The sequence below is a fragment of the Callithrix jacchus genome, chromosome 10, assembly GCF_049354715.1.
Source record: "Callithrix jacchus isolate 240 chromosome 10, calJac240_pri, whole genome shotgun sequence".
Taxonomy (NCBI): domain Eukaryota; kingdom Metazoa; phylum Chordata; class Mammalia; order Primates; family Cebidae; genus Callithrix; species Callithrix jacchus.
Window position 1 is genome coordinate 117,879,050 of NC_133511.1, and position 27,422 is coordinate 117,906,471.

At 51.1% G+C, this 27,422-nt stretch overlaps 1 protein-coding gene across 1 annotated transcript; it reads left to right on the forward strand.

Annotated features, from left to right (window-relative positions):
- The first annotated feature begins 14,300 nt into the window (after positions 1–14,300).
- ZP1 (zona pellucida glycoprotein 1) lies at positions 14,301–26,538 on the forward strand. Its single transcript, XM_078339146.1, is given in 19 exon segments — positions 14,301–14,329; positions 14,485–14,650; positions 17,507–17,581; positions 17,802–17,901; positions 19,606–19,727; positions 19,994–20,087; positions 20,090–20,356; positions 21,073–21,216; positions 21,700–21,803; positions 21,805–21,827; positions 21,829–21,886; positions 21,957–22,054; positions 23,925–24,021; positions 24,024–24,069; positions 24,155–24,555; positions 25,716–25,808; positions 25,916–25,969; positions 25,971–26,013; positions 26,275–26,538. Coding segments are annotated over 19 exon segments (2,157 nt in total). The 3' UTR covers positions 26,418–26,538.
- The last annotated feature ends 884 nt before the right edge of the window (positions 26,539–27,422 follow it).

Consider the following 27,422-nt stretch of genomic DNA (forward strand, 5'->3'; position numbering starts at 1 on the left):
GAGAGAGGAAATAGCTGTCAGCCCCAGTGCATGTGTGTTTAGGGGTGGGGTGGAGTAGGAGGAGGCGGGGACAGCTGGAGAGTGAGTTGTCACACAAGTGTTCAAATATCATCAATCTCCATCAGTGCCGGCAGCCCTGCTCCACCCACCCCCACTTCATGACGGAGACTGAAGAAACCCAGAGGGTGGGGCAAGTGCACGTGAAAAAACCAATGTATGCAAGAGAGTGTGAGCCCAAGTGTGCGTAGGGGTGTGCTTTTGAGTGACCAGTGTGTAGGGTAAGTGCATGAGGAGATTGGCTCATCTGTCTGTGCACTCTTCCTGGGCTGCTGTCTCCTGACACCATAATCCTCAGAGAAGAAAGCCCTCTGGCTCTTCTGAGTTTCCCAGGCAGATTCGGGGGCCTGTCCATGAGGGACCTGAGGGGTCTCAGGCCAGGAGAGTACAGTGGGGAAGTGAGAGCAGGAGGTAGAAGGCCGGCCAAGAGGTCAGGCGCTTCTGTTTGCTGAGCCCTGGGGGTTGTCATCTGTGAGCAGGAGCAGTAACATCTGCTTTATGGGCTGTGGCACGGGTCGAATGACATGGATGATACAAAGCTCCCAGCACACAGTTAATGTTTATAAAAATCAGCTTCCTTCCCCTCTGAGGGAAAAACGAATATAGGCTCTAAGGCAAAGGTCATATAGCTTTTATTTAAAACAGGCTCAATTTTGGGAGGCCAAGGCAGACAGATCATTTGAGGTCAAGGAGTTCGAGACCAGCCTGGCCAACATGGCAAAACCCCGTCTGGACTAAACATACAAAATTTAGCTGGGCGTGGTGGCACACGCCTGTAATCCCAGCTACTTGGGAGGCTGAAGCACGAGAATCGCTTGCACCTGGGAGGCGAAGGTTGCAGTGAGCGAAGATCACGCCACTGCACTCCAGCCCGGGTGACAGAGTAAAAACTCTGTCTCAAAAAAAAATTGAAATTGAAATTTTTTTAAAATGGCTCAAAGCCCTAGGATAAGAGAGGTTTGCATTTTAGTGTTTCCTAACTCCTGACTCTCATTTGCTGATCAAGCTTCCTGGGGTCAGCACTATCCCTTCGACCTCAGCATCTCAGCACCTAATAGATACTCATTAAAACACGTTAAGGGCCGGGCACGGTGGCTCAAGCCTGTAATCCCAGCACTTTGGGAGGCCGAGATGGGTGGATCATGAGGTCAAGAGATCGAGACCATTCTGGTCAACATGGTGAAACCCCGTCTCTATTAAAAATACAAAAAATTAGCTGGGCATGGTGGCGTGTGCCTGTAATCCCAGCTACTCAGGAGGCTGAGGCAGGAGAATTGCCTGAACCCAGGAGGCGGAGGTTGCGGTGAGCCAAGATCGCGCCATTGCACTCCAGCCTGGGTAACAAGAGCAAAACTCTGCCTCAAAAAAAAAAAAAAAAAAAAACACGTTAAGAACTCAATAGCCCTATATCAAGGCAAAGGCACCTCCCGTGGGATGGACCCCACAAGCATCTTCCATTTAGACTGAGGCTTAGTGCAGAGCCCGATGCATAATAAACTCTTGCTGAGAGACTCCCATAAGGAATGGAAAGTGAAGGAAATGTTATGCCCTTGTGATGGGGATGATACATCTCATTGTAGCCCAATATGGCAGATCAGTAAGTGCCTTAGTCACTTAAGATATACATCACTAGCAATAGGAAAAGGTCTCCTCTCCCCGAGGTCAGGGAAGGCTTGACTTCCTAAGACAAATGCCTGCAGCCCTCCAGAGAAAATAGGTGGATGATTCCTTTCCGCGTGGGGAACATGCCCTCTTTTCCGCCCACCCCAGCACCCAACCCACTGAACCACAGACAGGATCGTGTGTTTCTGGTCTGCACACAGACCATGTCAGACCGTGGTTAAGCCACACTCCGGCTGCAGGCCTTAGTCCCTAAAACACAATCTCCTCCAAGGCTTGGAACTCAACTTCAGAGCCAGGAAGAATGGAGGTCGGGTCCCTTGCTGGGACTCTGGGGCCAGATTGCCAGTGTTTGGATGCCACTGCCACTCCCCAGCTATGAGACCTTGGGCAAGTAACTTCACAGCAGTAAAATATGAACTTTAAAAGCTGCTCCTTCTGCCAAGAAGGGCTCCAGTCCCAGCCCCAAGGGACAGGGTTTGGGGCCCAGATTTCTCTTTAGACTAAGAAAAAGAATCACCCCTTCTCCACCGCCCCGCCCCACCCCACCCCACAGACACATCTCAGCACCAGGGCATCAGGCTTGAGATAAGGCACAGCCCTTCCTCCCGATCTCATCCCACCCCTACCCCCTCCACTGGTGCCCTTGTGCAGTGAACATCCCACACAACCTCTCCTGGCAGCCCTGTTGAGATGCTTCTTTTCTGGCTAAAAAACCCTTACTCATCTGCCCCTTCTCAGCCCTTGTTTCCAGTCCTGTAATCACTGCTGTGGCTCATGTCCAGACCTCTCTGAAGAAAATTTATTGCTAAATAAACAAAAAAAAGTGACTAAGCTTAATGAAGTTACCAAAACAAACCAAAACAGTACTCCAGATGAGCAGGACCCAAAGGCATTTTCTGAAGAAGAAGAAGAAGGCAGTGACGTTCTCGGGCCTCTGGGATGTACTCCCAGTGGAAATGGCCTTCCCACACGTATTCAGACAATCCTGAGTCCCACAGCCTCCACGGTGGAGGACACCAAGGGCAGGAAGTCCGGGGGGCAGGATGTAGGCCTTGCCTCCACCCCTGGGGTTCCAGAACCGAGAGCCAATGCTTGGTCCTCGGAGAGGAGGGGAAGGGTTTTGTGAGTGAACAGCAGCAGTAGGGACCCTGGGCCAGGGCTCACTGGCTGGGAGCAGAGGACAGGAGCCTCCAACCGACCAGGTCACACCTGCTCAGCCTGAGTCTAAGAATAAGAAAAGCAAATCGGCACCTTTGTGGCTATCTCCAGGTGTCAGGCCTGTGCTGGGGATACAAGAAAGGCACCAAGACTGACTCCTTACTCTCATTTGCTGATCAAGCTGCCTGAGGTCACCACCGTCCCTTCAATCTCAGCACCTAATAGATACTCATTAAAACATGTTAAGAACTTACTATCCCCATATCAAGGCAAAGGCACCTCGCATAGGATGGACAGCACAAGCGTCTTCCATTTAGACCTAGGCTTAATGCAGAGCCTAGTAAACTTGCTGAGAGACTCCCATCAGGAGTGGGAAATGGGCCTCACAGAGCTCAGAATCCAGAGGAGGGTGACCGGGCCTTGGACAAGGGTCCCAAATACACAGACAAGGGATTTTCAACTTGAATCTGTATCCAAGTCACTTGCAGGGTTGTTAAGCCCCAGTTGCTGAGCCCCAATCCCAGAGTGTCTGATCCAGCAGGTCTCAGTAGAGCTGCCTGGGAATGTACATCCCTACCAAGTTCCCAGGGACACTGATGCTCCTGACCAGGGACCGTACTGAGGACTGAACCACTAGAATGGAGAACGGTGGGGTCCTCGGGTCTGGGGAACTGCCGTCTCCACCCTGGTCACCAGCAGGGCTGTTTAGCCAAGGAGCCTGCACGACCACCTCCGCTCTCTGAACCTGTGCCCTCGTCTCCACTGTGAGGATTAGAGATGATAAGCCACATGCTCAGCTCCGGGCTAGGCACAGCGTGAGGACCCACGTGCCAGCTGCCATCATTATTTTTTCTTGGGGTCTTCTTTCAGCAAGGACGCTGATGGGAGAACATCAGTGATAAGAGGTTGAGCCTCCCTGGAGCAGTGAGAGAGTAAGTGGGGAGAAGATGACCCAAGCCTTGGGCCTTCTGATCTGAAGAGTAGGCTGGGCTGGGCTGGCCTGAGTGCCTGCAAAACCCTTCAGCCTGGCCTCTCTGAGAGATGGGGGAGAGGGCAGGGTCTGATCTTCATCCTGAGCCATGCCCTGCCTTATCCCCTGCCTGTGTCCCTCAGGACTGGGAGAACGATGCAGCCACACTCAGGCCCTAGTCCCTAAAGCACAACCTCCTCTAAAGCTTGGAACTCAACATCAGAGCCTGAAACAGCAGAAGTCAGGTCCCTCACTGCATCAGCACCATCTTCCGCCACAGAGGAGACAAATCTGAGCCTGTCACTTCCTGGCACAGGGACCTCTGCTGCATCTCTGTTGTCCATGGGAGCTGTCCAGATTCCCAACCTAGCACTGATGGCCTTTCAGGATCCAGTCCACCAACCATCAGTCCCAACACGCCCTTCCTCATGTCCACAGCTACCCCATCCTTTCTTTCCCACCTCCATGCCTTGGCACGTGCTGCTGCTGCTGCTGCTGCTGCTGCTGCTGCTGCTGGGAATGCCTTTCCCTCCACTACTCATCCTGCAGGACCCCTTTCTGAGACCATCAATGTCACTAGGTTCTCAGAGGATACTTACAGCATCAATGTTTAACAAATACAGCCAAGGGAGCGAGGGAGTGGAGAAGGGACTGATGGCCCCCCAGGCACAGGGCCCAGTCCAGATGGGCTTTCTTCTCCCTCTGGCCCTACCTTAGGAGGAGGATTTTAATGTTCCTTTCTGGCCACTTTAAAGAAGTCAGTGAAACAGGAAGTGAGAGGCAAGGCAGGAAGCAGGGTGAAGCCTACCCTGGGATCCTCCAGCCCCTTGCTCAGAGGCCCTCGGGCTACCCACACCCAGCAGAGGAGCAGCATGGCAGGGCCCCAAATGACACCTTGGGGAGGCCCAGGTTGGGTTCCCTGGTGCCACCGTCACCCACAGGACTCGTCGCATGGCCAACAAGCCCCTCGGTGATCTGTCCCACCCAAGCCTCCCCCAGCATTACTGCTACTCCCAAGTGTCAGCCTGTCATCAGCCAGCACTCACCACTGTCCCCTCCTGTTCTAGGCACACCAGGCTGTTTCTGTGCCCTAGCTTATGCTGCCTGTACTCTGCTCTGGAATGCCTTTTCTTCCCTTGGCCTCTCAGTGAACTCCTATTCATACTTCAAAACCCTGGTTAGAGGTTGCCTCCTCTGGGAAGCCTTTGCTGATTCTCTCAGACAGATCCACATGCTGTCCCTCCCTCCCATATCTCCACTTCACTTGACCTGCAGCCCCTTTGTCCTCCCTCGTAACCATTTTTCACACAACTGTTCACCACCCTCATGAGCCACCTGAAGACACAGACTCATTCCTACTTTATCTCCTCACCTCCAAAAGCAAGCAGAGGGCCTGATCCCAGCAAATATTTGCTGAACAGAATGAATCTCTAAAATTGGCTTCCATGTGCAGACCCCAAAGGACCCCCGTCCCTCAACATGACCGATTCTGGAACCTTTTTTTTGAGACTGAGTCTTACTCTGTTGCACTGTCTTGACTCACTGCAACCTCCGCCTCCCTGGTTGAAGCAATTCTCTTGCCTCAGCCTCCCGAGTAGCTGGGACTACAGGTGTGCACCACCACGCCCGGCTAATTTTTGTATTTTTAGTAGAGATGGGCTTTCACCATATTGGCCAGGCTGGTCTCGAACTCCTGACCTCAGGCGATCTGCCCACCTCAGCCTCCCAAAGTGCTGGGATTACAGGCCTGAGCCACCATGCCCGGCCCCATTCTGGAACCTTTCTTGCCCACGGTCTGGTGCGTTCTCCATGGCTCTGTCTTCACCGGCAGTGGGTACAAACTTGGGGATGAATAACTTTATATTCGGAAGGAAGACAAGAAGGCAGAGCAGACAGAGGCAGCCCTGGCCTGGGCTCAGGGACACACGTGTGCCAGGCAATCCTCACAGAAGGTGTACTTGTTTCCTCAGGCTGTCAGAACAAACTACCACAAACTTGGCAGCTTTAAACAACAGAGACTTATTCTCTCACAGTCTGGAGGCCAGAGCCTGAAATCAGATTTCAGCACTTTCTCCAAAACCTCTAGAAAATAAGCCCTTCTTGGCCTCTCCAGCTTCTGGTGGTTCTGGGCGTCCCTTGGTTTGGGGCTGCAGCCCTGTGATCTCTACCTCCTCTTCACCCAGCCTCCCGCTTCCTGTTTTCACGTGTCTCTCAGAGTACTGAGCACTGGACTTAGGGCCCATCTGGGTCATCCAGGGTGCTCTCATTTTGAGATTCTTAAATCAATTACATCTGCAAAGCCCTCTCATCCAAAGAAGGTCACATTCACGGGTTCCAGGGGTTATGTTGTGGACATGTATTTTGAGGGCCACCATTCAACACACTGAAAGCAGTAAGAGCTGCCAGGCGCAGTGGCTCATGCCTGCAATCCCAGCACTTTGGGAGGCCAAGGCGGGCAGATCACTTGAGGTCAGGAGTTCAAGACCAGCCTGGCCAACATGGCAAAACCTCATCTCTAATAAAAATACAAAAATTAGCCGGGCATGATGGTACATGCCTGTAATCCCAGGTACTCAGGAGGCTGAGGCAGGAGAATCGCTTGAACCTGGGCGGTGGAGTTTGCAGTGATCCAAGATTAAGCCACTGCACTCCAGCCTGGATGACAGAGTGAGACTCCATCTCAAAAAAAAAAAGAATTACAAGGCACTTACTATGTGCCAGCATAAGGCTGGGCTTTTCTCATGAATTAGCTCATCAAATATTCATGCCCACCCTCTGAGTTAGGTACAACTATCCTCATCACTCACCAAGGGGAAAACTGAGGTTCAGAGAGCTTAAGCAAGTCTACCAAGGCTGCTCAGCCAGGGAGCAGAGGAGCTGGAGTTCAGAGCCATGTGGTCCAGCAGCAGAGCCCAGCTGTTCCCAGCTGATGAGATTCTCTGAGGTTCTTTATTCCCTCAGGGGAAGCAGGGCTGCCTGTCTGGAGCTAAATGCGCTCCAACAGGCAGGCTGGGCGCAGTGACTCACGCCTGTAATCCCAGCATTTTGGGAGGCCAACATGGGTGGATCATGGGTCAGGAGATCAAGACCATCCTGGCCAACATGGTGAAACCCCATCTCTACTAAAAATACAAGAAAATAAAGAAACAAACAAAAATAGCTGGCGTGCTGGTGCATGCCTATAGTCCCAGCTACTTGGGAGGCTGAGGCAGGGAAATTGCTTGAACCCAGAAGGCGGAGGTTGCAGCGAGCCGAGATCACACCACTGCACTCCAGCCTGGTGATAGAACAAGACTCCATCTCAAAAAAAAAAAAAAAAAACCCGAATGCGCTCCCACTGGTTTTCTGGGAGCATCTCTGGAGTATAATCTGTACACACACACAGCTGGTACTGCCCCTGGGTCACTGCAGGCCCCAGAGTGAGGCAGCCTGCTCCCTGCTGGTTTCCTGGCATGCGTGGATCCCCTGAAAGGGGATCTCATCTTTCCAGCCTAGAGAGGCTCCATCCTCCTCTGGCACCCTCCCTGTGTCCCTGGACTCTATCTGCAAAGGAGACAGGGCAAGGAACTGACAATCTCACAGCACCCACTTAGGTTGACTGTATTCTTGGTCCCATTTTACAGATTAAGAAACTAAAGTTTCATTTAAAAATTTTTTTCATAGGTTAAAAACAGAAGGAAAGAAATGAACAAACGGGTTTACAAAGAGGCCAGGTGGCCAGGTGTGGTGGCCCATGCCTGTAATCCCAGCACTTTGGGAGGCTGAGGCAGGCAGATCGCTTGAGCCCAGGAGTTTGAGACCAGTCTGGGCAATATAGCAAGACCCCATCTCTAAAAACTAAAAAAAAAAAACAGAAGCCAAGTAGGTAAAGCCAAGATTCCAAGTCAAGTCACCTCCGTCTGACCCTTTCTCCTTATCAGTAAAAATAATCGTGGTAGTAACGGCTATCGTGTTCAAAGGATGACCATATGCAGACCCTTTATGCCTGCTTCACATGCTGTTAAATGAGGAAGCATTTTATAGATGAGGAAGGCAAGTCACACAGCAGGGAAGGGACTTTCCCAAGGTCTCGAGTCAGTGAGCAGAGGAGCTGGGAATCGTCCCAGAACAATGAACCTTGGTGTCCATGAGTCTTTGCAAGGACGTAGAGTTGTAACTGAGGGCTCAGAGCGTGCACTCTCTCTCAGTCTGGCACCCTTTTCCCAAAGGTGTTCTGCCCTTGGCCCTGAGGAAGCACCCCTTCTCTTTTCCTGCCCACTTCCAACACTTGGGAGCTGCGCTCTCCCCATGGGTCCATGGCAGGTGGGGAAACACCTCTCCATGTCTTATCTAATTGCATCCCCACCATAATCATTCTTATCCTTACTCCAGATGGAGGAAAAAGGCAAGTAAGTGAGGCCAGGTGCCATGGCACACGCCTGTGGTCCCAGCTACTCAGGAGGCTGAGGTAGAAGAATCACTTGAACCCAGGAGGCGGAAGTTGCAGTGAGCCAAGATTGTGCCACTGCACTCCAGCCTGGTGACAGAGCAAGACGCCAACCCAAAAAAATACAAATAAAAAAGGCAGGTAAGTGACTTCCCAGGGCCCCCGTGCTCATAAACAGTGAGCACCAGGCCAAATCCAGGCCTCTCAACCACTCCAGCTGATGCTTTCTCTGGCCCCTAAAAGCCCCGTTAGGGAAAGTTCTCTGTTACCATAGAAAGCAAATTAATGCCAGGCACAGTGGCTCATGCCTATAATCCCAGCACTTTGGGAGGTGGGTGGATCACGAGGTCAAGAGATCGAGACCATCCTGGTCAATAAGGTGAAACCCCGTCTCTACTTAAAAAAATACAAAAAATATAGCAATAAGTGCCCATATGAGAAGAGTGGAGAAATCCAAAATTGACACCCTATCGTCAAAATTGAAAGAGCTAGAGGACCAAGACCAAAAAAACTCAAAACCCAGCAGAAGACAAGAAATAACTAAGATCAGAGCTGAACTGAAGGAGATAGAGACACGAAAAACCCTTCAAAATATCAATAAATCCAAGAGCTGGTTTTTTGAAAAGATCAACAAAATAGACAGACCACTAGCCAGATTGATTAAAAATAAAAGAGAGAACAACCAAATAGATGCAATAAAAAACGATAAAGGGGAAATCACCACAGATTCCACAGAAATTCAAATCATCATCAGAGAATATTACAAACAACTCTATGCACATAAACTAGTAAACCTAAAAGAAATGGATAAATTCCTGGACTCCTGTGTCCTCCCAAGCCTAAACCAGGAGGAAGCAGAAACTATGAATAGACCAATAACAAGGTCTGAAGTCGAGGCAGCAATTAAGAGCCTACCACACAAAAAAAGCTCAGGTCCACATGGGTTCACAGCCGAATTCTACCAGACACACAAAGAGGGAATCCTTCTGAAACTATTCCAAATAATCCAAAAAGAGGGAATCCTTCCCAAATCATTTTATGAGACCAACATCATCCTGATACCAAAACCCGGCAGAGACCCAACAAGAAAAGAAAACTTCAGGCCAATATCCATGATGAACATAAATGCAAAAATCTTCAATAAAATACTGGCAAGCCGATTGCAACAGCACATCAAAAAGCTTATCCACCATGATCAAGTAGGATTCATCCCGGGGATGCAAGGCTGGTTCAACATACACAAGTCTATAAACGTAATTCACCACATAAACAGAACCAAAGACAAAAACCACATGATTATCTCAATTGACGCAGAGAAGGCATTTGACAAAATTCAACAGCCCTTTATGTTAAAAATCCTCAATAAACTCGGTATTGATGGAACGTATCTCAAAGTAATAAAAGCTATTTACGACAAACCAACAGCCAATATCATACTGAATGGGCAAAAACTGGAAGCACTCCCTTTGAAATCTGGTACTAGACAAGGATGCCCTCTTTCACCACTCCTATTCAATATAGTACTGGAAGTTCTAGCCAGAGCAATCGGGCAAGAAAAAGAAATAAAGGGCATTCAAATAGGAAAGGTGGAAGCCAAATTGTCTCTATTTGCAGACGACATAATAGTATACCTAGAAGACCCATTGCCTCAGCCCAAAAACTCCTGAAACTGATAAGCAACTTCAGCAAAGTCTCAGGATATAAAATCAATGTGCAAAAATCACAAGCATTCCTCTACACCAATAACAGACTTAAAGAAAGCCAAATCAAGAACAAACTGCCATTCACAATTGCTACAAAAAGAATAAAATACCTAGGAATACAACTTACAAGGAACGTAAGGGACCTCTTCAAAGAAAACTACAAACCACTGCTCAACAAAATAAGAGAGGACACAAACAGATGGAGAAACATTCCATGTTCATGGTTAGGAAGAATTAATATTGTGAAAATGGCTATACTGCCCAAAGTAATTTACAGAATCAATGCTATCCCCATCAAGCTACCATTGACTTTCTTCACAGACCTGGAAAAAACCACCATGATCTTCATATGGAACCAAAAGAGAGCCCGCATAGCCAAGTCAATTCTAAGCAAAAAGAACACAGCGGGGGGCATCACACTACTGGACTTCAAACTATACTACAAGGCTACAGTAATCAAAACAGCATGGTACTGGTACCAAAACAGAGATATAGACCAATGGAATAGAACAGAGGCATCGGAGGCAACACAACATATCTACAACCATACAATCTTTGATAAACCTGACAAAAACAAGCAATGGGGAAAGGATTCCCTGTTTAATAAATGATGTTGGGAAAACTGGCTAGCCATGTGCAGAAAGCAGAAACTGGACCCCTTCCTGACACCTTACACTAAAATTAACTCCAGATGGATTAAAGACTTAAACATAAGACCTGGCACCATAAAAACCCTAGAAGAAAATCTAGGCAAAACCATTCAGGACATAGGAGCAGGCAAGGACTTCATGAACAAAACACCAAAAGCATTGGCAACAAAAGCCAAAATAGACAAATGGGACCTAATCGAACTCCACAGTTTCTGCACGGCAAAAGAAACAGTCGCTAGAGTGAATCGGCAACCAACAGAATGGGAAAAAATTTTTGCAGTTTACCCATCTGACAAAGGGCTGATATCCAGAATTTACAAAGAACTAAAACAGATTTACAGGAAAAAAACAAACAAGCCCATTCAAAAGTGGGCAAAGGATATGAACAGACACTTTACAAAAGAAGACATATATGAGGCCAACAATCATATGAAAAAATGCTCATCATCACTGGTCATTAGAGAGATGCAAATCAAAACCACATTGAGATACCATCTCACGCCAGTTAGAATGGTGATCATTAAAAAATCTGGAGACAACAGATGCTGGAGAGGATGTGGAGAAAAAGGAACACTTTTACACTGTTGGTGGGAGTGTAAATTAGTTCAACCATTGTGGAAGACAGTGTGGCGATTCCTCAAGGCCTTAGAAATAGAAATTCCATTTGACCCAGCAATCCTATTACTGGGTATATATCCAAAGGACTATAAATTGTTCTACTATAAGGACACATGTACACGAATGTTCATTGCAGCACTGTTTACAATAGCAAAGACCTGGAACCAACCCAAATGCCCATCGATGATAGACTGGACAGGGAAAATGTGGCACATATACACCATGGAATATTATGCAGCAATCAAAAACGATGAGTTCATGTCCTTTGTAGGGACATGGATGAATCTGGAGAACATCATTCTCAGCAAACTGACACAAGAACAGAAAATGAAATACCGCATATTCTCACTCATAGGTGGGTGATGAACAATGAGAACACATGGACACAGGGAAGGGAGTACTACACACTGGGGTCTATTGGGGGGAATAGGGGAGGGACAGCGTGGGGGCGGGGAGCTGGGGAGGGATAGCCTGGGGAGAAATGCCAAATGTGGGTGAAGGGGAGGAAGGCAGCAAAACACACTGCCATGTGTGTACCTATGCAACTATCTTGCATGTTCTGCCCATGTACCCCAAAACCTAAAATGCAATTTAAAAAAATACAAAAAAAATTAGCTGGGCATGGTGGTGCGCACCTGTAGTCTCAGCTGCTCAGGAGGCTGAGGCAGGAGAATCACTTGAACCCGGGAAGCGGAAGTTGAGGTGAGCTGAGATCGTGCCATTGCACTCCAGTCTGGGTAACAACAGCAAAAACTCCATCTCAAAAAAAAAAAAAAAAGAAAATTAATGCAAAAGGAAATGTGGGGTTAGAGAGCCACCACCCACTCGGCAACCACCACACTCTCTGGTGAACATCTGAAGAGGAGCAGGATAATTACACAGTCTCAAAGCATCTCCTTATAACAATCCTCATGAATTACAAAGAGACACATCATTACTTTCCAGTGGAGAAACTTGGCAGACACCTCCTTAACCAAGCAATCAGTTACATCAGCAGTAACAGGAGGAGCCAGCGGGCTGTGCTCCAGATAGGATGCACTGAGAAGGACACGACATCACTTCCACAGTACTCCTGCCTGTACAGGCTGAATTGTGTCCCCCCCAAAATTAATATGCTAAAGCCCTAACCCCCTGCCCCCGTCCCTCAGAATGTGACTGTATTTGGAGCTAGAGCTTTTAAAGATGTGATTTAAGATTGAGGCCCTTAAGTGGCCCTAATCCCATCTGAGTGTGTCCTTAGAAGGAGAGGAAATTTGCTTTCCTTTTTAAGACGGAGCCTCACTCTCTCTGTCAGGCTGGAGTGCAATCATACCGTCTCTGTTCACTGCAACCTCCGCCTCCCAGGTTCCAATGTTTCTCCCACCTCAGCCTCCCAAGTAGCTGGGATGAGAGGTATGTGCCACCACGCCCAGCTAATTTTTGTATTTTTAGTAGAGACCAGGTTTCACCATGTTGGCCAGGCTGGTCTCAAACTCCTGACCTCAAGTGATCCACCCACCTCAGCCTCCCAAAGTGTTGGGATTACAGGAGTGAGTCACTGCGCCCAGCAAAGGAAGAGGAAATTTGAACATTCAAAGAGGCACCAAGGATGCACCAGCACAGAGGAAAGACCACGTGAGAACTTAGTGAGAAGACGGTCATCTGCAGGCCAAGGAGAGAGGCCTCCGGAGCAACCAGACCTGCCGCCATTTTTACCTAGAACATCCAGGCTCTGGAACCGTGAGAAAATCAGTCTGTTAGGTAAGCCCCTCAGTCTGCATTATTACAGCAGCCGAACTAAGACACTGAATCTAATGCAATCAGGAGGGAACACCAGACAAACCCAAACTGAGGGACATTCTGCAAAGTCATCAGGCTGTACTCAAAAATGTCAAGGGTATGAAAGACGCAAGAAGACAGAAGGGCGGTCCCAGATCGGAGGAGGCCAAGAGGCACACGAGCGAGACTCTGATACTGCCTTGGATCCTGCAGACTCGCAAAACCGCTGTATTCCTTTGCCATGAAAGGCACGGTTAGGACAGGTGGTGGATGTTGAATAATTGATAGAGCAGGAGCACTGCCGTGTGGGACAAACACCGCCACATCAAATTCCAGCTCCCTGTCTAGCCTCCTGCATTTCAAGGAAATCACTTCTCTTCTAACTACAAGCACCCAGAAAGAGCAGACAAGAAAAAACAGATAAGACAGCTCGGGCACAGAGGGAGGTGGGGGAAAGTCTCTTCAGGAACTGCCAAACTTCACCCTCATACAACGGGCCCCAGGAAAACAGTGGACCTTAATAAGCACATTCCTGGCCGGGCGCAGTGACTCATGCCTGTAACGCCAGCACTTTGAGAGGCCAAGGAGGGTGGATCACTTGAGGTCAGGAGTTCGAGACCAGCCTGGCCAACATGGTGAAATCCTGTCTCTACTAAAATTACAAAACAATTAGCTGAGCATGGTGGCACGAACCTGTAATCCCAGCTACTTGGGAGGCTGAGGCAGGAGAACTGCTTGTACTTCGTAGGTGGAGGTTGCAGTGAGCCGAGATCGCACCACTGCACTCCAGCCTGGGCCACAGAGGAAGACTCCATCTCAAAAAAAAAAGCACATTCCTTTCCCTTCAGCTGCACTAAGATACAGAAGCCAAAAAGCAGACTCAGGGAATATGCCTGCAGCTGCAGAAAGGTGTATGTGAACAGACACAACCCTCCCTCCCAGTTACCCACAGCAGACACGGGAGCGGTCCAAGCCTCTGCTAAATTCTCCCACCCTGAATCCTTAAAAACGCTTAGTCTGTACCACAGTGGGGCTCTGACCTAACTCAGCCAGCCGGCCCTCTCAGGTTGATTCAAAATAAATCTGTCCCTGTTGACTGTCGAGCGCCCTTTCATGTTCCTGTCCTCTTTCTTTACTTCTTACAGTAATGTCTGCAGATTAGATCGTTGTGTTTATACCAATGTTGGTTTCCTGAGTTTGATCATTTGACTGTGGGGGTAATTTGCGTTTTTAGGAAATATATACTGAAGTCATTAGAGGTAAAGGGGAATCCATCATTTCTGCAACAACTCTCAAATAGTATGGAAGTGTGTGTGTGTGTGTGTGTGTCTGCACGCATGCACAGAGAGGGGGAGCTACAGCAAATGTAAAAAGTGTACATCTGAGGAATCTGGGAGGAGGCTATATGGAAATTCTGCACATCTGAAACGATTTCAAAATTAGAAGTTTAAAACTTCCATATTGTCCCTCAGGAAAAATCTAATCCACTCCTCCGCCTGCCTCTTTTCCCTCCCCTCCTAGTCCTTCTCTCGCCAGCACCCCCGGCCTGCCTGGAGTCCCTGTCCTGGACCTCCCCGGCCTGCCTGGAGTCCCTGTCCTGGACCTCCCCGGCCTGCCTGGAGTCCCTGTCCTGGACCTTCCCGGCCTGCCTGGAGTCCCTGTCCTGGACCTTCAAAATTATGAGAACGTATGGACACAGGGGGGGAGCACTACACACTGGAGTCTATTGGGAAGAATAGGGGAGGGACAGCGGGGTGTCCAGGCAGGGGAATAGGGGAGGACAGGGACTCCAGGCAGGTCGGGGGAGCTGGGGAGGGATAGCATGGGAAGAAATGCCAGATGTGGGTGAAGGGGAGGAAGGCAGCAAATCACACTGCCATGTGTGTACCTATGCAACTATCTTGCATGTTCTGCACATGTACCCCAAAACCTAAAATGCAATTAAAAAAAAGTTTAAAACTTCCATATTGTCCCTCAGGAAAAATCCAATTCACTCCTCCCCCTACTTGGCACCTCCCCCTCCCCTCCTAGTCCTTCCCCCGCCAGCACCCCCGACCTGCCTGGAGTCCCTGTCCTGGACCTTCGTGTGACCTGCTTCCTCCCTCCTCCAGTCCTGCTCGCCCCAGATCCCCACCGCACCAGCCCTGTCCTCCCCACCTCTGCTCAGGACCCCATTTCTCCAAAAATCCTTCCATGTCCCCCACCCTCAATGCTGTGTTGAGTGCCTCTTCCCACTGTGCTCCCAGAGAGACCCCCATCCCGCCCCACCAAGCTTTCCCAGCATTTCTCTAATCACAATAGAAGTGAATTAGCACCAAGCATTAAATCATGACCGCATCTGGTGCCCATGCCTTGTCTCTTTGTGTCTTCCTGTCCATCCTGCGGGCAAGGAAAGCATTATCACCCCCAATTTACAAACAGGAAACCTGAGGCTCAGAACAGACAATGCATCTGAGTCACAGCTAAGAAAGCGGTTTGGGGCTTTGTTTTTAAAAACAACTTTTATTTTAGGTTCAGCGGTACTTATGCAGGTTCATTATACAGGTAAACGCACATCAAGAGGGATTGTTGTACAGATTATTTCATTGCCCAGATACTAAGCCTAGCACCCAATAGTTATTTTATTATTTCTGCCCCTCTTCCTCCTCTTACCCTCCACCCTCCGATAGGCCCCAGTATGTGCTGTTCCTTTCCATGTGTCATGCGTTCTCATCATTTAGCCCCCACTTACAAGTGAGAACATGCGGTATTGGTTTCTCTTCCTGCATTAGTTTGCTAAGGATAATAGCCTCCAGCTCCATCCATGTTCCTGCAAGAGACATCATCTCATTCCTTTTTATGGCTGCATAGTATTCCATGGTGTATAGGTACCACATCTTTATCCAGTCTACCATTGATGGGCATTTCAGTTGATTCCACGTCTTGGCTATTGTGAATCGTGCTGCACTGAACATATGCACACATGTGTCTTTATGTTAGAACAATTTCTATTCCTTTGGATATAGACCCAGTAATGCGATTGCTGGGTGACATGGTAGTTCTGTTTTCAGCTCTTTGAGGAATCACCACACCGCCTCCCACAATGTTTGAACCAATTTACGATCCCACCAGCAGCAGGTACGCATTCCTTTTTCTCTACAACCTCACCAGACCCGGGCTCTTAGCTACCAAGGTGCTTGCTCTCCCCTCCCAGCTGCTGCTAGTTATGATAGCCACATTTCCTAATGTTTGCTGAGTGCAAACACTGCTGGGCCCCAAGCTAATAACTCGCAGGAATTAGTGGTGACCTGGGGCTGGTGGTAGTCCCTCCCGCAGGGGATGTTCAGGAAGCATGTAAGGAGCTAAACAGCAATGCCCGGCTCTGTGATCATGGCAGATCGCAGGCCATTCTTGTTGTTTCCAGGTACTTTTATGTCTTAGAACTGTTCTAGATTTACAGAACCACTGAGATGATAGTACAGAGAGTTCCCATATACCCCAGGTCCAGGCTGGGCGCGGTGGCTCATGCCTGTAATCCCAGCATTTTGAGATCACACCAGGCTGGAGTGCAGTGGTGTGATCTCGGCTCACTGCAACCTCCAGCACCCAGTTTCAAGGATTCTCCTGCCTCAGCCTCCTTAGTAGCTGGGATTCCAGGTGTGCGCCACCATGCCCGTCTAATTTTTGTATTTCTAGTAGAGTATTTGTTTACTTCATAACTGATCTTACACAAGCACATTTATTACAATGAATGAACAAACCAATGAGGACACATTATTATTAACTAAAGTCCACTTCCTTTGCTTTCGCTGCCTTTTCCTGCTCCGTGACCCCATCCAGATGCCACATTACATTTCGTTGTTTGGTTTTTTTTAAGACAGAGTTTGCTCTGTCACCCAGGCTGGAGTGCAGAGGCGTGATTTCAGCTCACTGCAGTCTCCGCCTGCTGGGTTCAAGCCTCAGCCTCCTGAGTAGCTGGGACTACAGGCATGCGCCACCATGCCTGGTTAATTTTTTGTATTTTTAGTAAAGATGTGGTTTCACCATGCTGGCCAGGCTGGTCTCGAACTCCTGACCTCGTGATCCACCTGCCTTGGCCTCCCAAAGTGCTGGGATTATAGGCGGGAGCCACCACGCGTGGCCTGTTCTTGCTATTTTTTATTAGTAATAGTCATCGTCGTACTTACCGGCTAAATCCTCGGGAAAGCCCTGGGAGATGCTAGTGGTCTGTTTACTCACCTGCAGCCCCCATTCTGCTACCAGCTGTGAGGGCTGTGTCTTGTGTCCTTGCTCTACCGCCCCCAAGGCCCTGCCCGAGAAGCCGTGACTGCACTGACCAGGCCTGGAGCCCCCAGCGGTGCCTGCCGAGGCCTCAAGGCAGGAGGGAGGTCCTGCAGAGTCACACCATCCCTGTCCTTCCCACCTCCTCCCACCTCTGCTCAGAACCCCATTCCTCCAAAGTACTTCCCTGTTGGGGCAGGGAGGGAATGTGGAAAGGCTGGGGTGGGAGGGAGATAGTGGAGGGTCTGCAGGGCCACCTCCCACCCCTGATCCCTCCCCACAGCCCACCTGGAGCCTCAGTTTCCCAGAAAGCTCCCTCCTCCCTTCCAAAGCCACAGCTGAGGGACAGAAACCCAGGGTGAGAGGCCACATGCATTCCTGCCTTCCTCTGCCTTTGGAGCAGGAGTTTCACCACAGTCCCTGGTGGCCAAGTGGGCGCTCCCCCAGGTGGGCGCTCCAGGTGGGCGCCCTTTGCCCTTAGGGGCACCCACTTGCCACCTCCTCCATATAAGACCTGGGTCCTGCTCTAGTGGTGGTGGAGTAGGGGTGTTGCAGATGTCTGTGGTGTCTCATGGCAGGAGGAGCCTCAGCCAAGACACAGCTAGGACTGTGGGATCAAGGGAATGCAGCTGCTGGTGTTCCCCAGGCCAGGCCAGACTCTCCGCTTCAAGGTGGTGGGTGAGTGGTGGGTGAATGCTGGGAGAGTCCCAGCCCCCGCCTCCCTGTCCACGGGCTGCTGCCAGGAGGGAGCTGGGACCCTTCCCCTGGAAAAGGAGCAAGAACAGAGGTCTCCCTCTAGCCTGGGGGTGGCCAGCCCCCAATCCCCTTACCACAGAAAATGGCAAGGAAGAGAATCGTCACCCAGGAAAGCTCCCACGTTAGTGTGCATGGGAATTACCTGGTTGCCTTGTAGAAATTTGGATTGTGATTCAATCAGCATGGGACAGGGCCAAGACTGCGTTTTTTTGTTTTTTTTGAGATGGAGTCACTTCTTTCACTGCAACCTCCGCCGCCCAATTCAAGCAATTCTCCTGCGTAAGCCTCTTTAGTAGCTGGGGTTACAGGCGTGCATCACCATGCCTGGCTACTTTTTGTATTTTTAGTAGAAACGGGGTTTCCCAATATTGGCCAGGCTGGTCTCGAACTCCTGACCTCATGTGATCCACCTGCCTCGGCCTCCCAAAGTGCCAGGATTATAGACATGAGCCACTGAGCCTGGCCTAGACTCTGCACTTCTAACCACACTCAGTCCATACCGTGGCTGAGGGTCCATAAACCACTTTCAGCAGCAGGACCCTAGTGGGTGTGGCCCGGTATGGGTTTGGAATCGGGGTTCGGATGTGCAACTTCTAAACGGTGTGATCTTGGACAATTAACCTGACCTCTCTGAGCCTCTGCTTCCTTTTCTGCAAGATGAGGAAGACGAACTGGGCTGTGTTCATGGAACAGAGGCATGGGGGCATGCCCACACTCAGAGAGTGCCCAGGCTGTTCTGGGCCAGCAAGGGGAATGAACACCTAGGAGGTGTCTCTGAGTGACTGCAGCAGCCAGTTAACCTGACAAATGGGCTCAGGTCTTTCTACAAAGCCCATGATTCGAAACCTCATTCTGCCACCCATTGTGTGCACCTGAGAAAGCTCACGCACCCTCCCTCCCCCAGCTGCCTCCGCCACAGGATGTGAATAAGCTTAAGAAAAGCGATGTGAGGCCGGGCGGTGGCTCACGCCTGTAATCCTGGCACTTTGGGAGGCTGAGGCGGGTGGATCATGAGATCAAGACCATGCTGGCCAACATGATAAAACCCCATGTCTACTAAAAATACAAAAATTAGTCAGGTATGGTGACAGGGGCCTGTAATCCCAGCTATTCATGAGGCTGAGGCAGGAGAATCACTTGAACCTGGGAGGCTGAGGCAGGAGAATCGCTTGGGAGGCAGAGGTTGCAGTGAGCCAACATTGCACCACTGTACTGCAGCCTGGCAACAGAGCGAGACTCCATCAAAAAAAAAAAGGCAATGTAAATAGCCCAGTGCCTGACCCTGAGACCTTGTGTATCCCTTCTCCATCTCATCTTTATGGCTGCCTGCTGCTGTGTACTATAAGCAGGGAACCCTAGCTAGAAAGATCCTAGGACCACCCCCCATCTCCTTACAGCTATGAAAGCTGAGAGCAGAGAGGGGAGGGCTTGCCGGAGACCACACAACAAACTAATAGCAAAGCTAAGGCAAGAACCAGGTCTCCTGCCTGCTGAGTGGGAACTCCTTCCGAGACCCCAGCAGCCTCTCCCTGTACCCTTCAGCATAGCTGGGAACTCCTTCCGAGACCCCAGTAGCCTCTTCCTGTACCCTTCAGCATAGCTGGCCCCTCCTCTTCCCCACGGCAGATGAATTTGGGAACTGATTTGATGTGAACAACTGCCCCATCTGCTACCAGTGGGTCACCTCCAGGCCTCAGGAGCCTGCAGTCTTCTCGGCTGATTACAGAGGCTGCCACGTGCTGGAGAAGGTAGGGTTCTTCATGCTCTGGCACAGGAGCAAGCTTGTCATAGTATCGTGTCAGGCTGCAGAAGGCCCCTCATGGGCCAGACAGGAACCAGAGCCCAAGATCTGTTGAGTTGGTGGGTGAGGGAAACTAAGTCCTGGAAGGGACTTTCTGGGGTCCACCATGAATCCAGCTGTCTGCCTAATGGCCATCTTAGCTCTCGGGGGGCCATTCTCTGCCTGGGATGCTAGGTGGCCTCACCTTGTTGCTCTCTGGCCTCTCACCTGCAGGATGGGCGTTTCCACCTGAGGGTATTCATGGAGGCTGTGCTGCCCAATGGTCCTGTGGATGTAGCACAAGATGCTACTCTGATCTGTCCCAAACCTGTCCACCCTAGACTCTGGACTCCCAGCTGGCACCACCCGCCATGTTCTCTGTCTTGACCCCACAAACCCTTCCCTTCTGCCCCACCTCTGGCCACACCTCCGCAGGCTCTGGCCATGCCTTTCCCAGCCCACTGGACCCAGGGCACAGCTCCGCCCACTCAACCCCTGCTTTACCATTCCCTGGACCTGGACCTGCCCTAGAAACCCTGGCTCAACCTCACTGGGGCCCCATGGAATGCTGGGATGTGAACAAATCAGATTATGTAGGTATGCAGCACATCTGAATGTTCGTACCCTCCGTCTGGGGCCCTCTGGAGTCCAGCGTGGCCGAACAGCCTTTTACTGGGCTCTAAGAAGCCATTTCTTTCTTTTTTCTTTTTTTAGAAAACCATGATTCTTTGTAGTATTTGGAAAAACAGCTTTAAACATGTACAAGTATACTAAAGCTAGAAGAGATCTCGCTAATTTATTTCTGCCTAAACTCACTAAAACCATTGCCAGGAACACCCGGTTCTCAGAAAACATTCTCTTGAGATTTCAGTAATATGCACTTTTCAGGGAGAACACTTAGTGTGCTGGTTAAGAACACAAACTCTGGGCCAGGTGCAGTGACTCATGCCTATAATCCCAGTACGTTGGGAGGCCCAGGCAGGTGGACCCAGAGTCAGGAGTTTGAGACCAGCCTGGCCAACATGGCGAAACCCCGTCTCCACTAAAAAGACAAAAAATTAGCCAGGCATGGTGGCAGATGCCTGTAATCCCAGCTACTTGGGAGGCTGAGGCAGGAGAATGGCTTGAACCCAGGAGGTAGAGGTTACATGAGCCAACATTGTGCCACTGCATTCCAGCCTGGGCAACAACAGTGAAACTCCAAAAAAAAAGAGAAAAAGGCACAAACTCTGCACAGGTTCCCAGGATTCAATTCCAGGGCCACGATTTGCAAACTGTGTGCCTTCAGCCTCATCGCTCTGTCCCAACCCTAGGTACCCACCTGAGGCAGGAGCAGTGCCAGGTGGCCTCGGGGCACCTCCCCTGCCTCATGAGAGGAACTTCAAAGGAAGCCTGTAAGCAGGCTGGCTGCTGCTATGACAACACCACAGAGGTTCCCTGTTACTATGGCAACACAGGTACAACCTCCCACACCAGCACCATCCTGGTCCCCGGGATTCTGAAGCAGGACAGCCACCTCCTCCAGCTGGTGGAAGCTGCTTCCCATCCTCCTCCTGGAGAGCCCAACTCCCAGAGCAGATGGCAGAGGAGACCTTTAGATGAGGCAATCATATGTCCCAGCTGGCCTTATAACAACTGTCCCGGGGAACTATTAATAGATCTACCTTTACACACATCTACCTGTACTTTCAGATCGAAAACACCCTGGTTTGGATGACAGATTCTATGGTGAGGCTACTTTTGGAGTATAGTTCAACCCATTTGTCTCATGGATGAGAGAGTCAGACTGTAAAGGGTTTGCTGGGGCCAGCACCGGCCTAAGTGGAGAGTAAGCATCTAGACTCCCAGGCCAGCACTTAAAGCCTGGCTCTCACACAGCCATCCCGTCTCTGCACTGGGTGAACACCAAATCCCAAGGCCCTCATCTGCCTTTGTCCCAGCTACTGTCCAGTGCTTCAGAGATGGCTACTTCATCCTCATGGCGTCACAAGAAATAGCCTTGACACACAGGATCACACTGGCCAATGTCTGCCTGGCCTACACCCCCCACCAGTTGCTCCCCAACACAGGACAGATGCTTTCGTGGTCTTCCAGTTCCCTGTCACCCACTGTGGAACCACAGTGCAGGTAGGGGTTGGGACCACAGGCTGGGGCCTGGTCCCCCAAGAAGGCCTCACCCAGATGTCTCTTCCCACAGGTGGCTGGCGACCAGCTCGTCTATGGGAACTGGCCGGTGGCCAGCATTCACATCTGAAAGGGGCCACAGGGTTCCATCACGTGGGACAGCACCTTCCAGTGAGGGCGGCCCTCCTCCAACAGGCGTGGCTGGGGGCTGGGGTGTCAGGGCACAGGAGAGCTCAGAACAGTTTTTGGAGCCATCTGGGTCCAAACCCAGGTTCTGCTGTTACCTGGTTATGTGACCTTAGGCAACAGGCCCACCTCTTCCCAGCCTCTCCTGTGGGGCAGGGGAAATGTCCTTTCTCAGGGCAGATGTGTTAAGTGGGGACTTTCCATGCCTGGCCTGCAGGGCTCAGCTAGAAGCCCATGGCCAGTCCTGAGAGAGCGGGAGTTCTGAGACAGCCCTGTCTTGGTCTCTCCAAGAACTAAGCTCAGAGCAACTGAAAGCATCCCCTTCCAGGTCCCAGGAAGAGGCTGAGGTTATGCCTGTTGCCCCTCCTAATGTTAGGTTAAGAAGCCACAGATGAAGCTGAAGATACATTGGGCTGAAGCTGTCTGAGGATGTGGTGGAAGAGGAACTGGGCGGGGGAGGAACCCCTCATTGTTAGGGGCCTCCTGGACCTGCCAATTCAAGAGGCAAAAACCAAGCCAGGTGCTCAGGATGCCCGTGAGGGTGACCTGAGGGAATGTGTCTGTCATACCTGGCTCTGAACCTGTGTGGCCAGGTGCAAAGCACCTACCCTTAGCCAGTTCACCTTGTGGGACACAGCCAGTGCATTAGCCGTGACTTGGAGAAACCCTATGCTTGTTGCTGCGTGGATGCCCAGGCATCTCCTTCGCCCTTCCCTCCCTGCCATGAGGGTTGGGGAGCAGGGAACTGCATCACAGTTCAAATGTATTTGGCTTTAAAGCTCTAAGTACCACAGAGGTGGTAGCTCACGCCTATAATCCCAGCACTTTGGGAGACCTAGGTGGGAAAATTACCAGAAGTTCAAGACCAGACTGGGCAATGCAGTGAGATCCCATCTCTATTTTTATTTTTTTTTAATGTTTAATTTAAAAAAAAGCCTAAGTTCTTACAGCCAAGTGGCGGGGGACAAGTCTGGGTCGAGCCCTAGACTCTCTGATATAAAAGCTATGGGAGTCAGCCAGAGGCCAACACAGTGACTAGGGATTCCTGGAGGGAGGCACAGGTCGGGGAAAACAGCTGTAGCCAGCAGGACTAGGCCAGAGGGCTCCTCAGAAACAAGGCCTTCAGAACAGGGGCAAGCCACTTATACTTGCTTAGCATCTCCTTGGTGCCAGGCCTCTGGGGTACTGAGAGGTTGTGGGTCCCAGCAGAGTGTGGAAGAGCAGCCCCCAGGCCCTTAGGCTGGTGAGAAAGATGCTAGGCACTGTGGCCCTTAGGCTGTGGCAGAGCAGCGGCAACTACAAGGACAACGAAGAGACGGGGCAATGAAGATGACATTATCTTTGATCTCATTGTCTCAGAGCCCTCAGAGGGAGGCAGTCATGGCCATTTTACAAATAAGGACCCTGAGTTTTAGGTGAAAAAGCCTTGCTTGTGGTCTCAAAGCCTGTAAATGTTAAGAAGATTCAAACCCAGGTCTGTCAGGAGGTGGAGTGCCTACGCCCACTTGCAGGCTCGACTGTCAGGCTCCAGGAGCCTTGAATGGCACAGCAGGCAGCTGTGGGTAGCCAGGGCAGACCCAACAAGGTGCCAGCCCCCCAAGGACCCATCTCCATCCTGCCGTATTCTCCCACCAGGTGCAGGGCCTGGCATAACAGGCTTGAACCAGCCCAGGGAGACAGGATGGGGCAGGTTGAGCTTCCTGAGCCCGCCTTGAAAATGCTGAGTGCTGCTTACGCAGCATCCATCTGCCTTGCTGGACAGTACCGTTTGTTGCATCCAGAGTTGATACCTAGTTTCTAACATGAACAGGATGCTCTGATTCTGTGTCTTCTCCCCCACCCTCGTGCACTTCAGGCTTCATGTGTGCTGTGTCTTCAACGCCAGTGACTTCCTGCCCGTTCAGGCATCCATCTTCCCAACCCCGATGCCTGGCCCTGTGACCCAGCCTGGCCCCGTGACCCAGCCTGGCCCCTGCGGCTTGAGCTACGGATCACCCAGGGTATGCTATGCTATCCCTGCGCTCTTCAGGCCCCTGCTTCTCTGACGCACAGCCCACCCTGGCTCATGAGTCGCTCTCCCTGCAGATGAGACCTTCAGCTCCTACTACGGGGAGGATGACTATCCCATTGTGAGGCTGCTCCAAGAACCAGTCCAAATGGAGGTCCAGCTTCTGCAGAGGACAGACCCCAAGCTGGTCCTGCTGCTGCACCAGTGCTGGGGTGCTCCCAGTGCCAACCCCTTCCAGCAGCCCCAGTGGCCCATCCTGTCAGATGGGTTAGTGCCCCCAGGCTCCCCCCACATGCTCTGCCTCCTATAAACAGCCCCTCTGACTTCTCTTTTCACATGCCCTTTTGAGGGTGACAGCTACAGAACCCAAATGGAAGCCTTGGACAGGGCCACACCTTTCCAGTCTCACTACCAGCGATTCACTGTTGCCACCTTTGCCCTCCTGGACTCGGGCTCCCAGAGAGCCCTCTGAGGACCGGTAAGAAGCCCCGGCTGCCGCATGCCTGGCCCCATGTTAGGTGGGGAGGAGCTAGTCACCGAACCCCTCTGGCATCTTGTGAGCTTATATGGACAAAGTTCCGGGGATGGGGCTTGACTTCTACCAGGTGTCATGGAAAGCAGCTGGCTTTGCATCAGCAACAGGTAACCCATAAATGCCAGCAGGAGGAAGGAAAAATGCTGCCTGAGCTGCAATCAGCCCAAAATCTGAACTCTGGCCGTGGCGTTCTAGGGGAGCCTCGCCTCACTTCTGATTCTAGAAATGATAATGTCTTCCACGTAATTCTGCTTTGAATTTTCTTTAACTCAGCAACTTCTCCAGAAGGTAAAAGTAGATAAACTTTAGGTATACTTAGGTTTTCTACATAATACGCAGATGGCCCCAGAGGCAACAGATGCCCTGTAACTCCTGTCTTGTTCAACGACCTTTCACATCGCATACACCAATCTCTGGATGCTAAATCACTGTCTGTTATTTTATGTCACATGTAGACTGATTTCACTAGTAAGCACTGATTAGTTAGGGTGGCTTTGTTCTCATCTCTGCTGAGTGCTGCCTCCTGATCCAAGAGATGCTGACCTGCCTGGATGAGGGGCACCCCTGGGTGAGGCCTCCTGGGTGCTGGGTCGGGTCAGCTCCTCCTGCTTCTACTCCCATAGGGCACTGCCCCTGCCCTGGTGTATCTGGAAGCAGTGGTAATCCGCCCTCCCCTCTTCCCCCAGTCACTGGTCTCCAGGGGTCACAAAGGGAGGGCAAACATCTATTCTCCTGCTGCCTGGTCAAGCCCCACCCCCTCGGAACTTGCTGTCTCCCTCAGTAGGGCAGGTGGAAGGGAGCAATCCAGCTGCCTCCCGCGAAGGGCTGGGGTTCTACAAAGTGCAGTGGCCCCATCTGCAGGGCACGCCACTGCAGAATTGGACCTTGGGGAGGAAGGAAGGTGTGGATTTCGAATCGGGTACACATTCAGCTCCACACTCCCTCAGCATGGGCGGCAGTCATAGTATTGGTCTGCATGCTCAGATTTCCCCCTGCCTGGCCAGCAGCCAGGGGCCCAGCTAGGGAATCCCATGTCCCTGCCTCTGTCCTTCCTGCGCGGTGGCGCTGAGCCAGCCACTCTGATGTTCTTCTCCTTCCACCAGGTTTGCTTCTTCTGCAGCGCCTCTGCCTGCCACAGCTCAGGGCTGAAGACTTGCTCCACCGCGTGCCGCCCTGGGACGGCAAGTGAGTCTGGGGTGAGAGTGGATTTGTTATTTCATTAATCTTCGGGCCTATGTTTGGCTTGGAGGTCACAGGGGCCAGAGACCAGCCCAAGACTTCATTCTTCCCCTGGGCGGGACAGCAACAATCCTCAGGTAATGACACTGCCAGGCCCCAGGACATGCTGAGCTCTCCGGGGACCAGTGGGCTTTGAGGATTCTTATGGGCAGAAGCCCACAGGTATGAGGGCTTCTGGGTGGGCCCCTCAGGCCTTACCAGCTCCCGCACCCCCAAGACTGTGCTGACAAAATGGGATGCTCCAGCCATCGCTGAGGGCAAGAGACGGTGTAGCTGCAGTCAGTGGGGAACTAAGTGAAGACACAGTCCGCCTTACCTGCAGAAAGGCAGCTTTAGCTCTGCCCAGTGTGATACAAAGGTCTGGGGTGGAGGAGCGTGTTGGAGGGGCCTCACCCAGCCTTACCTTTCCCTTCTCTCTGACAGATTTCAATGGGAACTCTAGCCTGAGGCCTCTCCTTTGGGTGGTCCTTTCACTGCCAGCGGTTTCCCTGGTCCTTGGGTTTGGTGTCTTTGTGGGCCTGAGCCAGAAGCTCTGGGAAACAACAGTGAACAGGCTCAATAAATAATCCTTTCAAACCTACTGAAAGCAGTTGTGGAGAAGTTATTCGTGACAACTAGAACAGAACTACTTCGCATGTGAGAAACTTCCTCCAAGTCCGCCCTGTCCTTCCAGAACTGTGATGTCAATTACAAATACTTCATATGTGCCACACCCTGCAGAGGCCAATGTCCCCCAAGGCTCAATCAGGAGACTCAGCCTCTCTGCAAGGAATGGTGGCATTTCAGGCAGAGCAAATAGGACAAAGATACTGGAGGGTAAGACCTTGGCAGTCAGAACAGCAAAAGCTGGGAACTGGGCCCCTGGCAGGAATGAATGGCTTGTGAAGTCTTGTCACCTCCCCACAGACACAGGAGTTCTGATGAGGGCACACTCAAAGCACTCTGAGCAGTTGTGCAGGGCGGATAAGCAGAGCTCTAAGGCTGAGTTGAAGGAGCACTCTGCAGACCCCCTGAGCTGCCAGCCTACTGCAAAAGGCTGCATTTATCACCACAGCCTCCTATCCCCTCCCCTGGCCTCCCAAGACTAGTCCATGCAGGAAGGGTTGGCACCCAAGGAATGGGAGCCTGCTGGCCCTGACCTGCCTGCCACTGTGGGCATGGCCACCAGACAGGTCCGTGCCGGTGCTAGCTATGCTGCTGAGCCCGGTTTTCCCACATGTGGCATGGGCCTTCATCTCTGACTTGGCAGCAAAGCCCTTTCCAGACAGACATGTGGATCTTCTGGTGGAGGGATGGGCAAGGCACTAGGATTCAGCCTCAAGGGGACAGGGAGAAGTATCTGGTAGGGAAGCCTGAACTTGCTTTCAGACACCTTTCTGGGCCTCAGAGCATGAGCTTAGAGAGCTGTTAGAAGGGGAGCAAAGGTGCTTCAGTCAGGCCCGTGGCCTCCATACTTCGTGTACCCCCTACTCACCTGGCTCTGGGCTACTCAGCCTTTCCTGTCTTCAGAATACTGGCCAAGCATGTGGACTCCAGAGCTGGCTTCTTACTAGCTGTGTGGTATTCAGTGA